The sequence below is a fragment of the Myxine glutinosa genome, chromosome 6, assembly GCF_964187855.1.
Source record: "Myxine glutinosa chromosome 6, kmMyxGlut1.1, whole genome shotgun sequence".
Taxonomy (NCBI): Eukaryota; Metazoa; Chordata; class Myxini; order Myxiniformes; family Myxinidae; genus Myxine; species Myxine glutinosa.
Window position 1 is genome coordinate 10,451,235 of NC_136266.1, and position 24,527 is coordinate 10,475,761.

General features: G+C 35.1%; 1 protein-coding gene across 1 annotated transcript in view; it reads right to left on the bottom strand.

Annotated features, from left to right (window-relative positions):
- Window positions 1–24,527, bottom strand: part of LOC137429577 (dual specificity calcium/calmodulin-dependent 3',5'-cyclic nucleotide phosphodiesterase 1A-like) — a 234,385-nt gene that overhangs the window by 23,431 nt on the left and 186,427 nt on the right. The window contains exons 11-13 of the mRNA XM_068119595.2: window positions 12,833–12,914; window positions 12,390–12,513; window positions 11,501–11,658 (exon numbers count right to left, since the gene is read on the bottom strand). Of these exons, the coding sequence (XP_067975696.2) occupies window positions 11,501–11,658; window positions 12,390–12,513; window positions 12,833–12,914 (364 nt within the window). The remainder of the gene's footprint in view (window positions 1–11,500; window positions 11,659–12,389; window positions 12,514–12,832; window positions 12,915–24,527) is intronic.

Consider the following 24,527-nt stretch of genomic DNA (forward strand, 5'->3'; position numbering starts at 1 on the left):
CGTCCGGCCTTGACGGTGAGCCCGGATGGCATCGGCACCTGTGTTCTCAAATCCTGTACTTATTCTGTCGCTTATCCTCAGTCTGCTGTATTAAACCTGTCCTCCATCTTCAGTTGTCTCCCATCTGTTTGGAAAACGGCCAACATCACTCCAATATACAAGAAGCATGCAAAAACAAATCTTCTCAACTGCAGGCTGGTTCGCTTACTTCCAACGATGAGCCATGTCATTAATTTAGTTATCACAGTTGACAGCAAGTCTTTCCTTTTCTCAAATGTCCTCATCTCTGAGCATCAGTTTGGATTCTGCCCCAAACCACTCAACTTTACCACCATATTCGGGGGTGAGGATCGTTTGTGCATTACTTGCTGAAATTACTTGCATTAATTGCGCATTACTCTCTGGGTGGGTGGAGCTCGTGCATCACTTGCTGAAACTAGAACAACACTCTTCGACGTCACGACGTCGACCGATATGCCTCTGCCTACATTAAATCACTATAATACTTGTACCAAGTTTGATTTAAATCCATTCAGCTGTTCTCAAGTTATCACATTTTTACCTGACATGACCTCTGATCTTTTGACATCTTGACCCGAAAATGTAATCAAATTTTTTTTTTTTTTTTTTTTTTTTTGTATACAAGATCGAGGCTCGTGAAAGAGCGAAAATTAATCACACAGAAAGACAAACAGAACAGAAAATGCATGTTTACATCATTATACATATCTTTACCAAATTTGAATTGGATCCCTTTAGCCATTCTCAAGTTATAGACCTATTACAGACTTTGACCTCTTGACCCCAAAATCTAATCAGTTAATATTTACATAATTATATATAACTCTACCAAGTTTGAATTAGATCACTTCAGCAGTTCTCAAGTTACAGACCTATTACAGACTTTGACCTTTGTCCTCATGACCCCAAAATCTAATCACTTCATCTTTACCTCATTAAACATACCTGCACCAAGTTTCACTAAGATCGCTTCAGCCGTTCTCAAGTTATCCCGGTAACAAAAACCTATCACGGATGGACGGACGGATGGACAGCCGGACAGACAACCTGAAAGCATAATGCCTCCGGTGACTTCGTCGGCGGAGGCATAAAAAGTACAGTCTGTGTTTTGCGAGAGGACTACAGTATAGATGTTTGTGTGGCGTGAGCCTCTTAGGTTTTAGATGGTCTAGAGGTCTAAACTCTAAAGGGTACGTTCCAATAGTAGTTAGGGTCTAAACGGTCTAAGGGGTCTAAAGGTGTCTTAAGGGATTTAAAGTCTCTAAAAAGGATGTAAAAAGGTCTAAGTTGTCTAAAGCTCTAAATGGTCAAGGGTTCATACTGTCTAACATGTCTGAAGGGTGTAAGGGGTCTAAAGGGAGTCATGGGACTTTTATGGCATCAGCACCTCGACTAGAGGGTCTGTGGGGTCTAAAGTTCTATACTCGAGGGTCTGTGGGGTCTAAAGGTTGTAGGGGTCTAAAGGGTATAAAAGGTCTAAAGGGTGAAGGTGTCTAAAGTGTCAAAAGAGTCTTAAAGGTAAAAGGGGTTTAAAGGGTCTTGGCAGTCTATAGGGGTCTTGAGGGTTCTTGGGGTCCCCATAAAGACATATGGGGTCTTGAGAGTTCTAAAGGGGTGTCTAATAGGGTTTATAGAGGCTGATGGGTCTAAGAATTATAATGGGGTCTATAGGGTGTACAAGGTCTTAGGGGTTAATGCCTAAAGGTTATTAGGGGTCGTGAGGGTATTGGGGGGAAGTGAAGGGGGGAGGTCTTGAGGGTCTTGTGTGTCTTCTTAGGGTCTTGAAGGGACACAATCATTAATTTTTTTGAAGAGGTGTGTTTTGGAGGATGATATCCATGACCCATTAGAACAAAAATATAATTTTTGGGGAGAATAATAAGCCAGATAATCGTGTTTTTAAATCGGACTATTTTCACTTTTGTTATGCAAATGAGCTACTTCCACCGATTCGCGTGACGTCACGAGCGAGCGCACAACTCATTGCTCATTGACAGACGTCAGTGAACATCAGTGTTTCATCAGAATCATCACAAGTTATTCTGGCGTTCATGATGCAGATGTGCCAAGCTTATAACTGTTCAAATCAAGACACGGGCGAGAGTTGCATGTTAATTTGAAGCTGGGCCAAAGCCAGGCCTATGTAAGCCAAACTCAGAGGTAGTTGTGCGCTCTAAGGGGTCTCAGGAGTCTAAAGGGTTGAAAGGTTTAAAAGGTGCGTCCAATAGTACGTAATTCATAGACAGACGTACGTGTGGTCAGGGTGCAACTAACGTTCAAACAGTGCGTAATTGAGAAACAAATTCTGCGAAGGCTTCACACACGGAAGCTCCGAACAATCTTTACCTCCACATAACACTTCTCTTTATACCGTAAAATTTAACATCGGCTTCCCTTTTTGCTTACCTGGAAAGAATCAGATACTGATCCAACACTTACAACACCTTTAAATCGAGCCAAATCTCACATTCTCACACTGTCTCTTCGGAAGGATCAGCAAACGAACACAACTACCAATTTACATCAACCGCTGGAATAAGTTCAGTCTCTCAAAGCTCTAGAACTCATCATCAACAACAACAACAACCTCTCCTGGGCAGAGCATGTATAAAATCTGCCGTCCAAAGGTAGCTTATGATGTGCCAGGACTGTCATGCAAAGTCCTCCCCTGGTAAATCTGCGCATCTCAACAACAAATGGCATTTTTTTGTACTCCACTACTACTTCTTTGATGGCCCCAATTATTTCCACCTTCTTGTAGCGTTAGCTGGAGAAAGTTTTTGGATCATTTATTTCAAGAATTCCACCTGGCCTGGCCTTTGACTGAATGTGGCAGGAATTAGGAATTCTTTCAGGTAGCCGTCAATAACTCCGCTACTCTTCACGAAAGACACCATGGGATCTTTAACATCAGATTCGACACCCAGCTTAACTTCCATCCGAGGATGGCACACCTGAATGCAAAAACCTGCCTGCGAAACACCAATCTGACAGTTTATAGTTGGGTTGGGAATGTAACACAGACTAAGCTCCGCGCAAAGGTGAGTGTGGTCTTTACCTGCAGCTCAATTCTCCCAGAAACCTCCTCCTTGTGAAATTTCCAAAATTCAGGCACACTACTCCCCGCTACTTCTTTATTCCTCTCTTCTCCCACTTGTGGAACCTTCGGCTGTCTGTTCAGTCAGACTCATCCTTCAAGTTGGCAGAACACGTCCATTTCACGTCATCCTCTAATTTAATTTGGACAGTTAATCGCTGGCTTGCCATGCTGTTTATGGACAACACAGTTGTCCTGATTTTCCGAATGAAACACTTTGTGATATAATTCCGACAAAATGCCATGCAGACTCGAATTATTTATTTGGATACTAATTCGAGGCTCGTATAAGAGCTAACACATATAACAAATAATAAAGGGAGCGGGAGACAAGAAGGAGAGAGGGAAGTACAACAACAGTAGAGAACAGGGACATCAGGAGATCTGTGCAAGGGAGAAGGCTGGGGTGGGGTATTCAGGATAAACAAGATGGACACGACGAGGACTTTCAGGAAAGAAAATGGAATTTCAAAAAGGTTGGTTTGGGGTGTTTTAACGAGGGTAGAAAAGATCAAGGTTATCGATGGTTTAGGCCTAGGTTTAGGCTTTTACATTGGTTAAGTTGGCATAGCCATGGTTTAGGCTTTTGCATTGGTTCGGTTGGCTTAACCTTGGTTTAGGTTGTCATATTTGTTAGGTTCGCTTCGCCTTCGTTTAGGTTTTTACATTGGTTAGGTTGGCTTAGGCTTTTAAATTGGTTTAGTTGGCTTAGCCTTGGCTTAGGCTTTTACATTGGTTTAGTTGGCTTAGCCTTGGTTTAGGTTTTCATATTGGTTAGGTTGGCTTAGCCTTGGCTTAGGCTTTCACATTGGTTAGGTTGGCTTAGCCTTGGTTTAGGCTTTTACATTGGTTTAGTTGGCTTAGCCTTGGTTTAGGTTTTTGCATTGGTTAGGTTGGCTTAGCCTTGGCTTAGGCTTTTACATTGGTTTAGTTGGCTTAGCCTTGGCTTAGGCTTTTGCATTGGTTAGGTTGGCTTAGCCTTGGCTTAGGCTTTTACATTGGTTTAGTTGGCTTAGCCTTGGTTTAGGTTTTCACATTGGTTAGGTTGGCTTAGCCTTGGTTTAGGCTTTTACATTGGTTTAGTTGGCTTAGCCTTGGTTTAGGTTTTCACATTGGTTAGGTTGGCTTAGCTTTGGCTTAGGGTTTTACATTGGTTAGATTGGCTTAGGCTTTTACATTGGTTTAGTTGGCTTAGCCTTGGTTTAGGTTTTCACATTGGTTAGGTTGGCTTAGCCTTGGTTTAGGTTTTCACATTGGTTAGGTTGGCTTAGCCTTGGCTTTGGGTTTTACATTGGTTAGATTGGCTTAGCTTTGGCTTAGGGTTTTACATTGGTTAGGTTGGCTTAGCCTTGGCTTAGGGTTTTACATTGGTTAGATTGGCTTAGCTTTGGCTTAGGGTTTTACATTGGTTAGGTTGGCTTAGCCTTGGTTTAGGCTTTTACATTGGTTTAGTTGGCTTAGCCTTGGTTTAGGTTTTCATATTGGTTAGGTTGGCTTAGCCTTGGCTTAGGCTTTCACATTGGTTAGGTTGGCTTAGCCTTGGTTTAGGCTTTTACATTGGTTTAGTTGGCTTAGCCTTGGTTTAGGTTTTTGCATTGGTTAGGTTGGCTTAGGCTTTTACATTGGTTTAGTTGGCTTAGCCTTGGCTTAGGCTTTTACATTGGTTTAGTTGGCTTAGCCTTGGTTTAGGCTTTTACATTGGTTAGGTTGGCTTAGCCTTGGTTTAGGCTTTTACATTGGTTTAGTTGGCTTAGCCTTGATTTAGGTTTTCATATTGGTTAGGTTGGCTTAGCCTTGGTTTAGGTTTTTACATTGGTTAGGTTGGCTTAGCCTTGGTTTAGGTTTTCACATTGGTTAGGTTGGCTTAGCCTTGGTTTAGGCTTTTACATAGTTTAGTTGGCTTAGCCTTGATTTAGGCTTTCACATTGGTTTAGTTGGCTTAGCCTTGGTTTAGGTTTTCACATTGGTTAGGTTGGCTTAGCCTTGGTTTAGGCTTTTACATTGGTTTAGTTGGCTTAGCCTTGGTTTAGGCTTTTACATTGGTTTAGTTGGCTTAGCCTTGGTTTAGGTTTTCATATTGGTTAGGTTGGCTTAGCCTTGGTTTAGGTTTTCACATTGGTTAGCTTGGCTTAGCCTTCGTTTAGGTTTTCACATTGGTTAGGTTGGCTTAGCCTTGGTTTAGGTTTTCACATTGGTTAGGTTGGCTTAGCCTTGGTTTAGGCTTTTACATTGGTTTATTTGGCTTAGCCTTGGCTTAGGTTTTCACATTTGTTAGGTTGGCTTAGCCTTGGTTTAGGTTTTCACATTGGTTAGGTTGGCTTAGCCTTGGTTTAGGCTTTTACATTGGTTTATTTGGCTTAGCCTTGGCTTAGGCTTTTACATTGGTTTAGTTGGCTTAGCCTTGGTTTAGGTTTTCATATTGGTTAGGTTGGCTTAGCCTTGGCTTCGGCTTTCACATTGGTTAGGTTGGCTTAGCCTTGGTTTAGGCTTTTACATTGGTTTAGTTGGCTTAGCCTTGGTTTAGGTTTTTGCATTGGTTAGGTTGGCTTAGCCTTGGCTTAGGCTTTTACATTGGTTGAGTTGGCTTAGCCTCGGCTTAGGCTTTTGCATTGGTTAGGTTGGCTTAGCCTTGGCTTAGGCTTTTACATTGGTTTAGTTGGCGTAGCCTTGGTTTAGGTTTTCACATTGGTTAGGTTGGCTTAGCCTTGGTTTAGGCTTTTACATTGGTTTAGTTGGCTTAGCCTTGGTTTAGGTTTTCACATTGGTTAGGTTGGCTTAGCCTTGGCTTAGGGTTTTACATTGGTTAGATTGGCTTAGGTTTTCACATTGGTTAGGTTGGCTTAGCCTTGGTTTAGGCTTTTACATTGGTTTATTTGGCTTAGCCTTGGCTTAGGTTTTCACATTTGTTAGGTTGGCTTAGCCTTGGTTTAGGTTTTCACATTGGTTAGGTTGGCTTAGCCTTGGTTTAGGCTTTTACATTGGTTTATTTGGCTTAGCCTTGGCTTAGGCTTTTACATTGGTTTAGTTGGCTTAGCCTTGGTTTAGGTTTTTGTATTGGTTAGGTTGGCTTAGCCTTGGCTTAGGCTTTTACATTGGTTTAGTTGGCTTAGCCTTCCTTGGCTTAGGCTTTTGCATTGGTTAGGTTGGCTTAGCCTTGGCTTAGGCTTTTACATTGGTTTAGTTGGCTTAGCCTTGGTTTAGGTTTTCACATTGGTTAGGTTGGCTTAGCCTTGGTTTAGGCTTTTACATTGGTTTAGTTGGCTTAGCCTTGGTTTAGGTTTTCACATTGGTTAGGTTGGCTTAGCCTTGGCTTAGGGTTTTACATTGGTTAGATTGGCTTAGGCTTTTACATTGGTTTAGTTGGCTTAGCCTTGGTTTAGGTTTTCACATTGGTTAGGTTGGCTTAGCCTTGGTTTAGGTTTTCACATTGGTTAGGTTGGCTTAGCCTTGGCTTAGGGTTTTACATTGGTTAGATTGGCTTAGCTTTGGCTTAGGGTTTTACATTGGTTAGGTTGGCTTAGCCTTGGCTTAGGGTTTTACATTGGTTAGATTGGCTCAGCTTTGGCTTAGGGTTTTACATTGGTTAGATTGGCTTAGCTTTGGCTTAGGGTTTTACATTGGTTTAGTTGGCTTAGCCTTGGTTTAGGTTTTTGCATTGGTTAGGTTGGCTTAGGCTTTTACATTGGTTTAGTTGGCTTAGCCTTGGCTTAGGCTTTTGCATTGGTTAGGTTGGCTTAGCCTTGGCTTAGGCTTTTACATTGGTTTAGTTGGCTTAGCCTTGGTTTAGGCTTTTACATTGGTTAGGTTGGCTTAGCCTTGGTTTAGGCTTTTACATTGGTTTAGTTGGCTTAGCCTTGATTTAGGTTTTCATATTGGTTAGGTTGGCTTAGCCTTGGTTTAGTTTTTTACATTGGTTAGGTTGGCTTAGCCTTGGTTTAGGTTTTCACATTGGTTAGGTTGGCTTAGCCTTGGTTTAGGCTTTTACATAGTTTAGTTGGCTTAGCCTTGATTTAGGTTTTCACATTGGTTAGGTTGGCTTAGCCTTGGTTTAGGCTTTTACATTGGTTTAGTTGGCTTAGCCTTGGTTTAGGCTTTTACATTGGTTTAGTTGGCTTAGCCTTGGTTTAGGTTTTCATATTGGTTAGGTTGGCTTAGCCTTGGTTTAGGTTTTCACATTGGTTAGCTTGGCTTAGCCTTGGTTTAGGTTTTCACATTGGTTAGGTTGGCTTAGCCTTGGTTTAGGTTTTCACATTGGTTAGGTTGGCTTAGCCTTGGTTTAGGCTTTTACATTGGTTTATTTGGCTTAGCCTTGCCTTAGGTTTTCACATTTGTTAGGTTGGCTTAGCCTTGGTTTAGGTTTTCACATTGGTTAGGTTGGCTTAGCCTTGGTTTAGGCTTTTACATTGGTTTATTTGGCTTAGCCTTGGCTTAGGCTTTTACATTGGTTAGGTTGGCTTAGCCTTGGTTTAGGCTTTTACATTGGTTTAGTTGGCTTAGCCTTGGTTTAGGTTTTCACATTGGTTAGGTTGGCTTAGCCTTGGTTTAGGTTTTCACATTGGTTAGGTTGGCTTAGCCTTGGTTTAGGTTTTCACATTGGTTAGGTTGGCTTAGCCTTGGTTTAGGCTTTTACATTGGTTTAGTTGGCTTAGCCTTGGTTTAGGTTTTCACATTTGTTAGGTTGGCTTAGCCTTGGTTTAGGTTTTCACATTGGTTAGGTTGGCTTAGCCTTGGTTTATGCTTTTACATTGGTTTATTTGGCTTAGCCTTGGCTTAGGCTTTTACATTGGTTAGGTTGGCTTAGCCTTGGTTTAGGCTTTTACATTGGTTTAGTTGGTTTAGCCTTGGTTTAGGCTTTTACATTGGTTAGGTTGGCTTAGCCTTGGTTTAGGTTTTCACATTGGTTAGGTTGGCTTAGCCTTGGTTTAGGCTTTTACATTGGTTTAGTTGGCTTAGCCTTGGTTTACGTTTTCATATTGGTTAGGTTGGCTTAGCCTTGGTTTAGGTTTTCACATTGGTTAGGTTGGCTTAGCCTTGGTTTAGGTTTTCACATTGGTTAGGTTGGCTTAGCCTTGGTTTAGGTTTTCACATTGGTTAGGTTGGCTTAGCCTTGGTTTAGCCTTTTACATTGGTTTATTTGGCTTAGCCTTGGCTTAGGTTTTCACATTTGTTAGGTTGGCTTAGCCTTGGTTTAGGTTTTCACATTGGTTAGGTTGGCTTAGCCTTGGTTTAGGCTTTTACATTGGTTTATTTGGCTTAGCCTTGGCTTAGGCTTTTACATTGGTTAGGTTGGCTTAGCCTTGGTTTAGGCTTTTACATTGGTTTAGTTGGCTTAGCTGGCTTAGCCTTGGTTTAGGCTTTTACATTGGTTTGGTTGGCTTAGCCTTGGTTTAGGTTTTCACATTGGTTAGGTTGGCTTAGCCTTGGTTTAGGTTTTCACATTGGTTAGGTTGGCTTAGCCTTGGTTTAGGTTTTTACATTGGTTTAGTTGGCTTAGCCTTGGTTTAGGTTTTCACATTGGTTAGGTTGGCTTAGCCTTGGTTTAGGCTTTTACATTGGTTTAGTTGGCTTAGCCTTGGTTAAGGTTTTTACATTGGTTTAGTTGGCTTAGCCTTGGTTTAGGTTTTCACATTGGTTAGGTTGGCTTAGCCTTGGTTTAGGTTTTCACATTGGTTAGGTTGGCTTAGCCTTGGTTTAGGTTTTTGCATTGGTTAGGTTGGCTTAGCCTTGGTTTAGGCTTTTACATTGGTTAGGTTGGCTTAGCCTTGGTTTAGGCTTTTACATTGGTTAGGTTGGCTTAGCCTTGGTTTAGGGTTTTACATTGGTTAGATTGGCTTAGCCTTGGCTTAGGCTTTTACATTGGTTAGGTTGGCTTAGCCTTGGCTTAGGCTTTTACATTGGTTTAGTTGGCTTAGCCTTGGTTTAGGTTTTTGCATTGGTTAGGTTGGCTTAGCCTTGGTTTAGGCTTTTACATTGGTTAGGTTGGCTTAGCCTTGGCTTAGGCTTTTACATTGGTTAGGTTGGCTTAGCCTTGGCTTATGCTTTTACATTGGTTAGGTTGGCTTAGCCTTGGCTTAGGCTTTTACATTGGTTTAGTTGGCTTAGCCTTGGTTTAGGCTTTTACATTGGTTAGGTTGGCTTAGCCTTGGCTTAGGCTTTTACATTGGTTAGGTTGGCTTAGCCTTGGCTTAGGCTTTTACATTGGTTTAGTTGGCTTAGCCTTGGTTTAGGTTTTTACATTGGTTAGGTTGGCTTAGCCTTGGTTTAGGCTTTTACATTGGTTAGGTTGGCTTAGCCTTGGGTTAGGCTTTTACATTGGTTAGGTTGGCTTAGCCTTGGTTTAGGCTTTTACATTGGTTAGGTTGGCTTAGCCTTGGTTTAGGCTTTTACATTGGTTAGGTTGGCTTAGCCTTGGCTTAGGCTTTTACATTGGTTAGGTTGGCTTAGCCTTGGCTTAGGCTTTTACATTGGTTAGGTTGGCTTAGCCTTGGCTTAGGCTTTTACATTGGTTTAGTTGGCTTAGCCCTGGTTTAGGTTTTTGCATTGGTTAGGTTGGCTTAGCCTTGGTTTAGGCTTTTACATTGGTTTATTTGGCTTAGCCTTGGTTTAGGTTTTCACATTGGTTAGGTTGGCTAAGCCTTGGTTTAGGCTTTTACATTGGTTTATTTGGCTTAGCCTTGGCTTAGGCTTTTACATTGGTTTAGTTGGCTTAGCCTTGGTTTAGGTTTTCATATTGGTTAGGTTGGCTTAGCCTTGGTTTAGGCTTTTACATTGGTTTATTTGGCTTAGCCTTGGCTTAGGCTTTTACATTGGTTAGGTTGGCTTAGCCTTGGTTTAGGTTTTCACATTGGTTAGGTTGGCTTAGCCTTGGTTTAGGTTTTCACATTGGTTAGGTTGGCTTAGCCTTGGTTTAGGTTTTCACATTGGTTAGGTTGGCTTAGCCTTGGTTTAGGCTTTTACATTGGTTTAGTTGGCTTAGCCTTGGTTTCAGCTTTTACATTGGTTTAGTTGGCGTAGCCTTGGTTTAGGTTTTACATTGGTTAGGTTGGCTTAGCCTTGGTTTAGGCTTTTACATTGATTGATTTGGCTTAGCCTTGGTTTAGGTTTTCACATTGGTTAGGTTGGCTTAGCCTTGGCTTCGGCTTTTACATTGGTTAGGTTGGCTTAGCCTTGGTTTAGGTTTTCACATTGGTTAGGTTGGCTTAGCCTTGGCTTCGGCTTTTACATTGGTTAGGTTGGCTTAGCCTTGGTTTAGGTTTTCACATTGGTTAGGTTGGCTTAGCCTTGGTTTAGGTCTTCACATTGGTTAGGTTGGCTTAGCCTTGGTTTAGGTTTTCACATTGGTTAGGTTGGCTTAGCCTTGGTTTAGGCTTTTACATTGGTTTAGTTGGCTTAGCCTTGGTTTCGGCTTTTACATTGGTTTAGTTGGCTTAGCCTTGGTTTAGGTTTTACATTGGTTAGGTTGGCTTAGCCTTGGTTTAGGCTTTTACATTGGTTAGGTTGGCTTAGCCTTGGTTTAGGTTTTCACATTTGTTCGGTTGGCTTAGCCTTGGTTTAGGTTTTCACATTGGTTAGGTTGGCTTAGCCTTGGTTTAGGCTTTTACATTGGTTTATTTGGCTTAGCCTTGGTTTCGGCTTTTACATTGGTTTAGTTGGCTTAGCCTTGGTTTAGGTTTTACATTGGTTAGGTTGGCTTAGCCTTGGTTTAGGTTTTCACATTGGTTTAGTTGGCTTAGCCTTGGTTTAGGTTTTCACATTGGTTAGGTTGGCTTAGCCTTGGTTTAGGTTTTCACATTGGTTAGGTTGGCTTAGCCTTGGTTTCGGCTTTTGCAAAACATTATCGAATTCCTGCCGACTTGACGTCACGATACAAAGATACAAAATGGCAGTTTCAATCTCTCACACAGTCATGGGCATTTCATATGGAGCCTGTGACTACCGGTTGCATCATTAGAAGGAGCACGCAGTGCCGCCGATTCCAACCCAGTCAAGAGAGCTCAGATGGGAGTGAGCATACGTTTAGGCCAACTTGCCAGCCTTGCACACAGTGATATGAATTTATTTTTCTGAGCGGAAAAATAATATTTATAAAACGAGAGGAACCCGTTCAAGGGAAGTGAAGCCTACCGGTGCCGTGGTGAGATTATCAACGCTTGGACTTTCCATGTTGAGTGAACCAGAAATGCTCAAGAACATGGCAAACCTGGTTAGCAGGTGAGTGGCCAGATTATCATGTGCAAACGGAGAAGGTTGCTTGGTGTTCTCTTCATCTTAATAAACGATAAAATTAAAAACCCGACTCGATGCCAACTTCTGAGAAAGCAAAAGAGAAAAAAAGGTAAAACTGCGGAAAGAAAAAGAGAAACAGACAAAGACTACAGGTACCTTTAGTATCTTGTTCCCGCCAGCGCTCACGGTTATACTGGATACTGTCCCACCAGAGCATGCGGAAAAGTCGTTGGTCAACTGCCAGGATCGAACAGGTGGGCACGAAGGTCCCGTCCGGAGCGCCGTTCTTTCTAAGGGCCTCTGGAGAGCCAAGACTGCTCGGATGGTGAACAAACAAAGGTGGGATATGGAAAAGGTGTGGAAAGGTCAGATGCAATTCAACATATTATATTGTAATACAAGACAGGGGGATTGGTCAGTGAAAAATCAGTCAACATGATATTATGAAAAAGGGGGCAGAAAAGAAAACCGAGGAAAACAGGATGAAAATAAATATTGTTGAAAGGAGGAAATGATGAAATGAGAATAAAGAAGCTTAAAGGTGAATTGGCTGAGCCGATTTACAGAGGCCTTTGAAATTTATAGAGAAGAGCAGTTTTATAAGTAAACACAGGAAGTGGATAAAATCCATGGCGAGTGAAGGAATCTACACCCGAATGCACCTTTAGCTGAAAACATCACCTGTCCATCTTACATCGCAATGACCAATGAGATGTGACGTCACATCAGGAAGATCTCCTTTGTTGGAGAGTGTGTTCCAGAGACAAAACATCTCTCAATTACAACATTCAAATTCGAAAGATTCAAAAGAAAAAGATTTGAATAAAATTCAAAAGAGATAAAGAACGTTACACTCTGTGAGGACAATTTCCTCCCACTCCGCACACCTGCCGGACTCCAGTTGTATCCTCAATGCAATTGTCACACCGAGGAGACGCGATGGAGCAGAAGAAAGAAGCTTGAGAAACTCTAACGTAGAGAAAGTTTACACTTCCTCATTTGGCATCCACCTTTCAGGTGTACACAATACAACGGACGAGCAAACCTGCTGCTGCGCCGCAAACACTCCGTGCCAGTCCGAGACGCCTTGTCTTTCAGGGGCGTCACGATTTTCTCACACATGTCCGTCAAGAGTGAGAACGTTGGCACCACAATGAAGTCCATGAAACCTGGAGAGATTGGTCGTTGCTCTGTGTCACAATGTAAACAACACGTCATTTCCGAGGAGAAACACTTCTCCAGCAAAGGCCCAAAATACGGAAAACATCGTCATGACTGAAAATGGATGGCACATGCCAGTTTACAGTCCAATACCAGTAGGGCCCCCTATGATTGATGTGATGGAGTTTTCAATGCCTGGGTGTAAGTTGGTAATTTACTACCTTGAGAATCCCAATTACCACAGTGTATTGTGAAATCACATCACTGTGCCTAATGTACATACATGTATACAAGGTGTGCTGTAGTAGCTGGGTCATATACGCTCACCTATTTGTGATTGGGCCACCATGGTAGCCTTGCGGTCACACAGCGGAGAGAAGGGGAGGCCCAGCTCTGCTTCTCGATCGCCCTAAATCGAGCACAGGAAAGATATTCAGAAAATGAGGGAAATCTATCGATTGATTTTAGAACCAGACATTCCGATCAATTTATGGACAGCGTTTGCTTTTTGGCAAATAGCACAATAATTAACATTCAGGTGGACAAATGCCTCCTATACACAATCCATATGTCTGGAATGGCAGAACATTCCCAACAAAATTTTCATGGATTCAGAAATCTTATTATTATTATTATTATTATTATTATTATTATTATTATTTTTGTATACAAGATCGAGGCTCGTGTAAGAGCTAATATTAATGACAAAAAAAAAAACCGACACATAAAATATATGATAAAGGGAGCGGGAGACAAGATGGGGAGAGAGCGGGAAGCACACAAGTACAACAGTAGAGACAGGGACAACGGAAGATCCGTGGGAGGTAGAGGGCTTGGGGGTTGCGGGGGGCGTGGGAAGGGGGGGGGGGGGTGGGAGAGATAAAAAAAAAACACATGTTAAAGACACTTATTATATTATATTATATTATATTATAGACACTTATTACAGGCTTGTGCAGTTCCGGAATGCCAATGAGTCAGATCTATGGGAGAAGCACAATTTTCAATAGGGTCCTGGAGAATGCTCCCCCAGGAAGTTTTCTTCCAAATAATTAATCATTACATGGTGGAGTTTGCTGAACTCTGAACGAAGACATCATCTAGTGTCTTGGGAAATTTGGAAAATGAAATATGATAACAAACTCTGGGACCAAGACAAAGAGTTGAGGACTTTATTAAGAATGATCTTGTTTGTAGAGATCATGTTGATTATTTGACCCAGAACTGGTACCTGACATGCAAAAGCACTTCGATTAGGGAAGGTGGATGACTCCAGGGGGGAGGTCGATTAAACGACTCCAATAATCATCATAATCAATGATATTGATCTTTGTAGGGCCATTGGCCCCGTGATGATCATTTTCATGGATAGGTACATTTATAGATGGTACATTTACACAGTAGTTTTCCTGTTTTAAAATCTACTTTTACAAAGTAGTTTGCCAATTTTAAAATCTACATTTATTACTTGCAAAATCGAAGATTTTTCAAGTATATTGGTCGGTTGCGTTTGTGGTTCCGTCTGTTTGTTTGTCACCGGCCTACAGGTCACAATTCCAAACCGATCGTCACAAAACTTTACCAAGTTGTATAGGTCGTCCAAATTGAGAAGCCAATTGATTTTGAGGTCAAAGGTCATCTGGAGGTCAAATTTCTAAAATCGCCATTTTATATCCGATTGACTTGAAAATTGAATAGCATTTGTATATTGAGTCAATAAATTGGGAAACGAACTATTTTTGAGGTCAAAAGGTCAAAGGTCAACTCAAGGTCAAATTTTTTACATCATCAATTTTCATCTAAAAAGCCGTCAATTCTCAACCGATTGAGTTGAAAATTGAACCGCATTTGCATATCGAGTCACTAAATTGGGAAACATACTATTTTTGAGGTCAAACGGTCAAAGGTCAACTCAAGGGCAACCTTTCAAAATCATCATTTTTCATCTGAAAATGCGTCACTTTTCTTCCTATTGACTGGAGCTTTGATCAAGATTTTCAATTTAAATCTTGATGAAATGGACAATTTGCTGTATCAATGGAATTTTTGTTTCTTGGGGATGGAGGGGGGGGGGGGGGAGATTTTGCAAGTATCGTCCTCCACATGACGTCTTCTTGTTTAGTAGTTTGCCTATTTTAAAATCTACTTTTACAAAGTAGTTTGCCAATTTTAAAATCTACATTTATTTAGTAGTTTGCCTATTTCAAAATATACTTTTACAAAGTAGTTTGCCTATTTTAAAATCTACATTTATTCAGTAGTTTGCCTATTTTAAAATCTACATTTACACAGTAGTTTGCCTATTTTAAAATCTAAATTTACACACTAGTTTTCCTATTTTAAAATAAACATTTACACAGTAGTTTGCATATTTTAAAATCTACATTTACACAGGAGTTTGCCTATTTTAAAATCGACATTTATTCAGTAGTTTGCCTATTTTAAAATCTACAATTTCACAGTAGTTTGCCTATTTTAAAAACTAGATTTACATAGTAGTTTGCCTATTTTAAAATCTACATTTATTCAGTAGTTTGCCTATTTTAAAATCTACATTTATTCAGTAGTTTGCCTATTTTAAAATCTACATTTATTCAGTGGTTTGCCTATTTTAAAATCTACATTTATTCAGTAGTTTGCCTATTTTAAAATCTACATTTATTCAGTAGTTTGCCTATTTTAAAATCTACATTTATTCAGTGGTTTGCCTATTTTAAAATCTACATTTATTCAGGAGATTGCCTATTTTAAAATCTACATTTATTCAGTGGTTTGCCTATTTTAAAATCTACATTTATTCAGTAGTTTGCCTATTTTAAAATCTACATTTATTCAGTAGTTTGCCTATTTTAAAATCTACATTTATTCAGTAGTTTGCCTATTTTAAAATCTACATTTATTCAGTAGTTTGCCTATTTTAAAATCTACATTTATTCAGTAGTTTGCCTATTTTAAAATCTACATTTATTCAGTAGTTTGCCTATTTTAAAATCTACATTTATTCAGTGGTTTGCCTATTTTAAAATCTACATTTATTCAGTAGTTTACCTATTTTAAAATCTACATTTATTCAGTGGTTTGCCTATTTTAAAATCTACATTTATTCAGTAGTTTGCCTATTTTAAAATCTACATTTATTCAGTAGTTTGCCTATTTTAAAATCTACATTTATTCAGTGGTTTGCCCATTTTAAAATCTACATTTATTCAGTAGATTGCCTATTTTAAAATCTACATTTATTCAGTAGTTTGCCTATTTTAAAATCTACATTTATTCAGTAGTTTGCCTATTTTAAAATCTACATTTATTCAGTAGTTTGCCTATTTTAAAATCTACATTTATTCAGTGGTTTGCCTATTTTAAAATCTACATTTATTCAGTGGTTTGCCCATTTTAAAATCTACATTTATTCAGTAGTTTGCCTATTTTAAAATCTACATTTATTCAGTAGTTTGCCTATTTTAAAATCTACATTTATTCAGTAGTTTGCCTATTTTAAAATCTACATTTATTCAGTGGTTTGCCTATTTTAAAATCTACATTTATTCAGTGGTTTGCCCATTTTAAAATCTACATTTATTCAGTAGAATGCCTATTTTAAAATCTACATTTATTCAGTGGTTTGCCTATTTTAAAATCTACATTTATTCAGTAGTTTGCCTATTTTAAAATCTACATTTATTCAGTGGTTTGCCTATTTTAAAATCTACATTTATTCAGTGGTTTGCCTATTTTAAAATCGACATTTATTCAGTGGTTTGCCTATTTTAAAATCTACATTTATTCAGTAGATTGCCTATTTTAAAATCTACATTTATTCAGTAGTTTGCCTATTTTAAAATCTACATTTATTCAGTGGTTTGCCTATTTTAAAATCGACATTTATTCAGTGGTTTGCCTATTTTAAAACCTACATTTATTCAGTAGTTTGCCTATTTTAAAATCTACATTTATTCAGTAGTTTGCCTATTTTAAAATCTACATTTATTCAGTAGTTTGCCTATTTTAAAATCTACATTTATTCAGTGGTTTGCCTATTTTAAAATCTACATTTATTCAGTAGATTGCCTATTTTAAAATCTACATTTATTCAGTAGTTTGCCTATTTTAAAATCTACATTTATTCAGTGGTTTGCCTATTTTAAAATATACATTTATTCAGTAGTTTGCCGATTTTAAAATCGACATTTATTCAGTGGTTTGCCTATTTTAAAATCTACATTTATTCAGTGGTTTGCCTATTTTAAAATCTACATTTATTCAGTGGTTTGCCTATTTTAAAATCGACATTTATTCAGTAGTTTGCCTATTTTAAAATCTACAATTACACAGTAGTTTGCCTATTTTAAAAACTAGATTTACATAGTAGTTTGCCTATTTTAAAATCCACATTTATTCAGTGGTTTGCCTATTTTAAAATCTACATTTACACAGTAGTTTGCCTATTTTAAAAACTAGATTTACATAGTAGTTTGCCTATTTTAAAATCTACATTTATTCAGTAGTTTGCCTATTTTAAAATCTACATTTACACAGTAGTTTGCCTATTTTAAAATCTACAATTTCACAGTAGTTTGCCTATTTTAAAATCTACATTTATTCAGTAGTTTGCCTATTTTAAAATCTACATTTACACAGTAGTTTGCCTATTTTAAAAACTAGATTTACATAGTAGTTTTCCTATTTTAAAATCTACATTTATTCAGTGGTTTGCCTATTTTAAAATCAACATTTACACAGTAGTTTGCCTATTTTAAAATCTACATTTACATAGTAGTTTGCCTATTTTAAAATCTACATTTACACAGTAGTTTGCCTATTTTAAAATCTACATTTATTCAGTCATGTGCCTATTTTAAAATCTACATTTATTCAGTAGTTTGCCTATTTTAAAATCTACATGTATTCAGTAGTTTGCCTATTTTAAAATCTACATTTATTCAGTAGTTTGCCTATTTTAAAATCGGCATTTATTCAGTAGTTTGCCTATTTTAAAATCTACATTTATTCAGTAGTTTGCCTATTTTAAAACCTACATTTATTCAGTGGTTTGCCTATTTTAAAATCTACATTTATTCAGTAGTTTGCCTATTTTAAAATCAACATTTACACATTAGTTTGCCTATTTTAAAATCTACATTTATTCAGTGGTTTGCCTATTTTAAAATCTACATTTATTCAGTAGTTTGCCAATTTTAAAATCTACATTTATTCAGTAGTTTGCCTATTTTAAAAATCTACATTTGTTCAGTAGTTTGCCTATTTTAAAATCTACATTTATTCAGTAGTTTGCCTATTTGAAAATCTACATTTATTCAGTAGTTTGCCTATTTTAAAATCTACATTTATTCAGTAGTTTGCCTCTTTAAAAACTACATTTATTCAGTAGTTTGCCTATTTTAAAACCTACATTTATTCAGTGGTTTGCCTATTTTAAAATCTACATTTATTCAGTAGTTTGCCTATTTTAAAATCTACATTTAATCAGTAGTTTGCCTATTTTAAAATCTACATTTGTTCAGTGGTTTGCCTATTTTAAAATCTACATTTATTCAGTCGTGTGCCTATTTTAAAATCTACATTTATTCAGTGGTTTGCCTATTTTAAAATCTACATTTATTCAGTGGTTTGCCCATTTTAAAATCTACATTTATTCAGTGGTTTGCCCATTTTAAAATCTACATTTATTCAGTAGTTTGCCAATTTTAAAATCTACATTTATTCAGTAGTTTTCCTATTTTAAAATCTACATTTATTCAGTAGTTTGCTTACTTTAAAACCTACATTTATTCAGTGGTTTGCCTATTTTAAAATCTACATTTATTCAGTAGTTTGCCTATTTGAAAATATAAATTTGTTCAGTAGTTTACCTATTTTAAAAATCTACATTTGTTCAGTAGTTTGCCTATTTTAAAATCTACATTTAATCAGTAGTTTGCCTATTTTAAAATCTACACTTGTTCAGTAGTTTGCCTATTTTAAAATCAACATTTACACAGTAGTGTGCCTATTTTAAAATCTACATTTATTCAGTGGTTTGCCTATTTTAAAATCTACATTTATTCAGTGGTTTGCCCATTTTAAAATCTACATTTATTCAGTAGTTTGCCAATTTTAAAATCTACATTTATTCAGTAGTTTTCCTATTTTAAAATCTACATTTATTCAGTAGTTTGCTTACTTTAAAACCTACATTTATTCAGTGGTTTGCCTATTTTAAAATCTACATTTATTCAGTAGTTTGCCTATTTGAAAATCTACATTTGTTCAGTAGTTTACCTATTTTAAAATCTACATTTATTCAGTGGTTTGCCTATTTTAAAATCTACATTTATTCAGTAGTTTGCCTATTTTGAAATCTACATTTATTCAGTAGTTTGCCTATTTTAAAATCTACATTTATTCAGTAGTTTGCCTATTTTAAAATCTACATTTATTCAGTAGTTTGCCTATTATGAAATCTACATTTATTCAGTGGTTTGCCTATTTTAAAATCTACATTTATTCAGTGGTTTGCCTATTTTAAAATCTACATTTATTCAGTAGTTTGCCTATTTTAAAATCTACATTTATTCAGTAGTTTGCCTATTTTAAAATCTACATTTATTCAGTGGTTTGCCTATTTTAAAATCTACATTTATTCAGAAGCTTGCCTATTTTAAAATCTACATTTATTCAGTAGTTTGCCTATTTTAAAATCTCCATTTATTCAGTGGTTTGCCTATTTTAAAATCGACATTTACACAGTGGTTTGCCTATATTAAAATCTACAATTACACAGTAGTTTGCCTATTTTAAAAACTAGATTTATTCAGTGGTTTGCCTATTTTAAAATCTACATTTATTCAGTGGTTTGCCTATTTTAAAATCTAAATTTATTCAGTGGTATGCCTATTTTTAAAACTAGATTTACATCGTAGTTTGCCTATTTTAAAATCTACATTTATTCAGTGGTTTGTCTATTTTAAAATCAACATTTACACGGTAGTTTGCCTATTTTAAAATCTACATTTATTCAGTGGTTTGCCTATTTTAAAAACTAGATTTACATAGTAGTTTGCCTATTTTAAAATCTACATTTATTCAGTGGTTTGCCTATTTTAAAATCAACATTTACATAGTAGTTTGCCTATTTTAAAATCTACATTTACACAGTAGTTTGCCTATTTTAAAATCTACATTTATTCAGTCGTGTGCCTATTTTAAAATCGACATTTATTCAGTAGTTTGCCTATTTTAAAATCTACATTTATTCAGTAGTTTGCCTATTTTAAAATCTACATTTATTCAGTAGTTTGCCTATTTTAAAATCTACATTTATTCAGTAGTTTGCCTATTTTAAAATCGGCATTTATTCAGTAGTTTGCCTATTTTAAAATCTACCTTTATTCAGTAGTTTGCCTATTTTAAAACCTACATTTATTCAGTGGTTTGCCTATTTTAAAATCTACATTTATTCAGTAGTTTGCCTATTTTAAAATCAACATTTACACATTAGTTTGCCTATTTTAAAATCTACATTTATTCAGTCGTGTGAATATTTTAAAATCTACATTTATTCAGTGGTTTGCCTATTTTAAAATCTACATTTATTCAGTAGTTTGCCTATTTTAAAATCAACATTTACACAGTAGTTTGCCTATTTGAAAATCTACATTTATTCAGTAGTTTGCCTATTTTGAAATCTACATTTATTCAGTAGTTTGCCTATTTTAAAATCTACATTTATTCAGTAGTTTGCCTATTTTAAAATCTACATTTATTCAGTAGTTTGCCTATTATGAAATCTACATTTATTCAGTGGTTTGCCTATTTTAAAATCTACATTTATTCAGTGGTTTGCCTATTTTAAAATCTACATTTATTCAGTAGTTTGCCTATTTTAAAATCTACATTTATTCAGTAGTTTGCCTATTTTAGAATCTACATTTATTCAGTGGTTTGCCTATTTTAAAATCTACATTTATTCAGTAGCTTGCCTATTTTAAAATCTACATTTATTCAGTAGTTTGCCTATTTTAAAATCTCCATTTATTCAGTGGTTTGCCTATTTTAAAATCGACATTTACACAGTGGTTTGCCTATATTAAAATCTACAATTACACAGTAGTTTGCCTATTTTAAAAACTAGATTTATTCAGTGGTTTGCCTATTTTAAAATCTACATTTATTCAGTGGTTTGCCTATTTTAAAATCTAAATTTATTCAGTGGTATGCCTATTTTTAAAACTAGATTTACATCGTAGTTTGCCTATTTTAAAATCTACATTTATTCAGTGGTTTGCCTATTTTAAAATCAACATTTACACGGTAGTTTGCCTATTTTAAAATCTACATTTATTCAGTGGTTTGCCTATTTTAAAAACTAGATTTACATAGTAGTTTGCCTATTTTAAAATCTACATTTATTCAGTGGTTTGCCTATTTTAAAATCAACATTTACATAGTAGTTTGCCTATTTTAAAATCTACATTTACACAGTAGTTTGCCTATTTTAAAATCTACATTTATTCAGTCGTGTGCCTATTTTAAAATCGACATTTATTCAGTAGTTTGCCTATTTTAAAATCTACATTTATTCAGTAGTTTGCCTATTTTAAAATCTACATTTATTCAGTAGTTTGCCTATTTTAAAATCTACATTTATTCAGTAGTTTGCCTATTTTAAAATCGGCATTTATTCAGTAGTTTGCCTATTTTAAAATCTACCTTTATTCAGTAGTTTGCCTATTTTAAAACCTACATTTATTCAGTGGTTTGCCTATTTTAAAATCTACATTTATTCAGTAGTTTGCCTATTTTAAAATCAACATTTACACATTAGTTTGCCTATTTTAAAATCTACATTTATTCAGTCGTGTGAATATTTTAAAATCTACATTTATTCAGTGGTTTGCCTATTTTAAAATCTACATTTATTCAGTAGTTTGCCTATTTTAAAATCAACATTTACACAGTAGTTTGCCTATTTGAAAATCTACATTTATTCAGTAGTTTACCTATTTTAAAATCTACATTTATTCAGTAGTTTGCCAATTTTAAAATCTACATTTATTCAATAGTTTGCCTATTTTAAAAATCTACATTTGTTCAGTAGTTTACCGATTTTAAAATCTACATTTGTTCAGTAGTTTACCTATTTTAAAATCTACATTTATTCAGTAGTTTGCCAATTTTAATATCTACATTTATTCAGTGGTTTGCCTATTTTAAAATCTACATTTATTCAGTAGTTTGCCAATTTTAAAATCTACATTTATTCAGTAGTTTGCCTATTTTAAAATCTACATTTATTCAGTGGTTTGCCTATTTTAAAATCTACATTTATTCAGTAGTTTTCCTATTTTAAAATCTACACTTATTCAGTAGTTTGCCTATTTTAAAATCTACATTTATTCATTAGTTTGCCTATTTTAAAATCTACATTTATTCAGTGGTTTGCCTATTTTAAAATCTACATTTACACAGTAGTTTGCCTATTTTAAAATCTACATTTATTCAGTAGTTTGCCTATTTGAAAATCTACATTTATTCAGTAGTTTGCCTATTTTAAAATCTACATTTATTCAGTAGTTTGCCTCTTTTAAAATCTACATTTATTCAGTAGTTTGCCTATTTTAAAACCTACATTTATTCAGTGGTTTGCCTATTTTAAAATCTACATTTAATCAGTAGTTTGCCTATTTTAAAATCTACATTTGTTCAGTAGTTTGCCTATTTTAAAATCAACATTTACACAGTAGTGTGCCTATTTTAAAATCTACATTTATTCAGTGGTTTGCCTATTTTAAAATCTACATTTATTCAGTGGTTTGCCCATTTTAAAATCTACATTTATTCAGTCGTTTGCCAATTTTAAAATCTACATTTATTCAGTAGTTTTCCTATTTTAAAATCTACATTTATTCAGTAGTTTGCTTACTTTAAAACCTACATTTATTCAGTGGTTTGCCTATTTTAAAATCTACATTTATTCAGTAGTTTGCCTATTTGAAAATCTACATTTGTTCAGTAGTTTACCTATTTTAAAATCTACATTTATTCAGTAGTTTGCCAATTTTAAAATGTACATTTATTCAGTGGTTTGCCTATTTTAAAATCTACATTTATTCAGTAGTTTGCCAATTTTAAAATCTACATTTATTCAGTAGTTTGCCTATTTTAAAAATCTACATTTGTTCAGTAGTTTGCCTATTTTAAAATCTACATTTATTCAGTAGTTTGCCTATTTGAAAATCTACATTTATTCAGTAGTTTGCCTATTTTAAAATCTACATTTATTCAGTAGTTTGCCTCTTTTAAAATCTACATTTATTCAGTAGTTTGCCTATTTTAAAACCTACATTTATTCAGTGGTTTGCCTATTTTAAAATCTACATTTATTCAGTAGTTTGCCTATTTTAAAATCTACATTTAATCAGTAGTTTGCCTATTTTAAAATCTACATTTGTTCAGTAGTTTGCCTATTTTAAAATCAACATTTACACAGTAGTGTGCCTATTTTAAAATCTACATTTATTCAGTGGTTTGCCTATTTTAAAATCTACATTTATTTAGTGGTTTGCCCATTTTAAAATCTACATTTATTCAGTAGTTTGCCAATTTTAAAATCTACATTTATTCAGTAGTTTTCCTATTTTAAAATCTACATTTATTCAGTAGTTTGCTTACTTTAAAACCTACATTTATTCAGTGGTTTGCCTATTTTAAAATCTACATTTATTCAGTAGTTTGCCTATTTTAAAATCTACATTTAATCAGTAGTTTGCCTATTTTAAAATCTAAATTTATTCAGTACTTTGCGTACTTTAAAATCTACATTTATTCAGTGGTTTGCCTATTTTAAAATCTACATTTATTCATTAGTTTGCCTATTTTAAAATCTACATTTATTCAGTAGTTTGCCTATTTTAAAATCTACATTTATTCAGTAGTTTGCGTACTTTAAAATCTACATTTATTCAGTGGTTTGCCTATTTTAAAATCTACATTTATTCAGTAGTTTGCCTATTTTAAAACCTACATTTATTCAGTGGTTTGCCTATTTTAAAATCGACATTTATTCAGTAGTTTGCCTATTTTAAAATCGACATTTAATCAGTAGTTTGCCTATTTTAAAATCTACATTATTCAGTAGTTTGCCTATTTTAAAATCTACATTTATTCAGTAGTTTGCCAATTTTAAAATCTACATTTATTCAGTAGTTTGCCTATTTTAAAAATCTACATTTGTTCAGTAGTTTGCCTATTTTAAAATCTACATTTATTCAGTAGTTTGCCTATTTGAAAATCTACATTTATTCAGTAGTTTGCCTATTTTAAAATCTACATTTATTCAGTAGTTTGCCTCTTTTAAAATCTACATTTATTCAGTAGTTTGCCTATTTTAAAACCTACATTTATTCAGTGGTTTGCCTATTTTAAAAGCTACATTTATTCAGTAGTTTGCCTATTTTAAAATCTACATTTAATCAGTAGTTTGCCTATTTTAAAATCTACATTTGTTCAGTAGTTTGCCTATTTTAAAATCAACATTTACGCAGTAGTGTGCCTATTTTAAAATCTACATTTATTCAGTGGTTTGCCTATTTTAAAATCTACATTTATTCAGTGGTTTGCCCATTTTAAAATCTACATTTATTCAGTAGTTTGCCAATTTTAAAATCTACATTTATTCAGTAGTTTTCCTATTTTAAAATCTACATTTATTCAGTAGTTTGCTTACTTTAAAACCTACATTTATTCAGTGGTTTGCCTATTTTAAAATCTACATTTATTCAGTAGTTTGCCTATTTTAAAATCTACATTTAATCAGTAGTTTGCCTATTTTAAAATCTAAATTTATTCAGTAGTTTGCGTACTTTAAAATCTACATTTATTCAGTGGTTTGCCTATTTTAAAATCTACATTTATTCATTAGTTTGCCTATTTTAAAATCTACATTTATTCAGTAGTTTGCCTATTTTAAAATCTACATTTATTCAGTAGTTTGCGTACTTTAAAATCTACATTTATTCAGTGG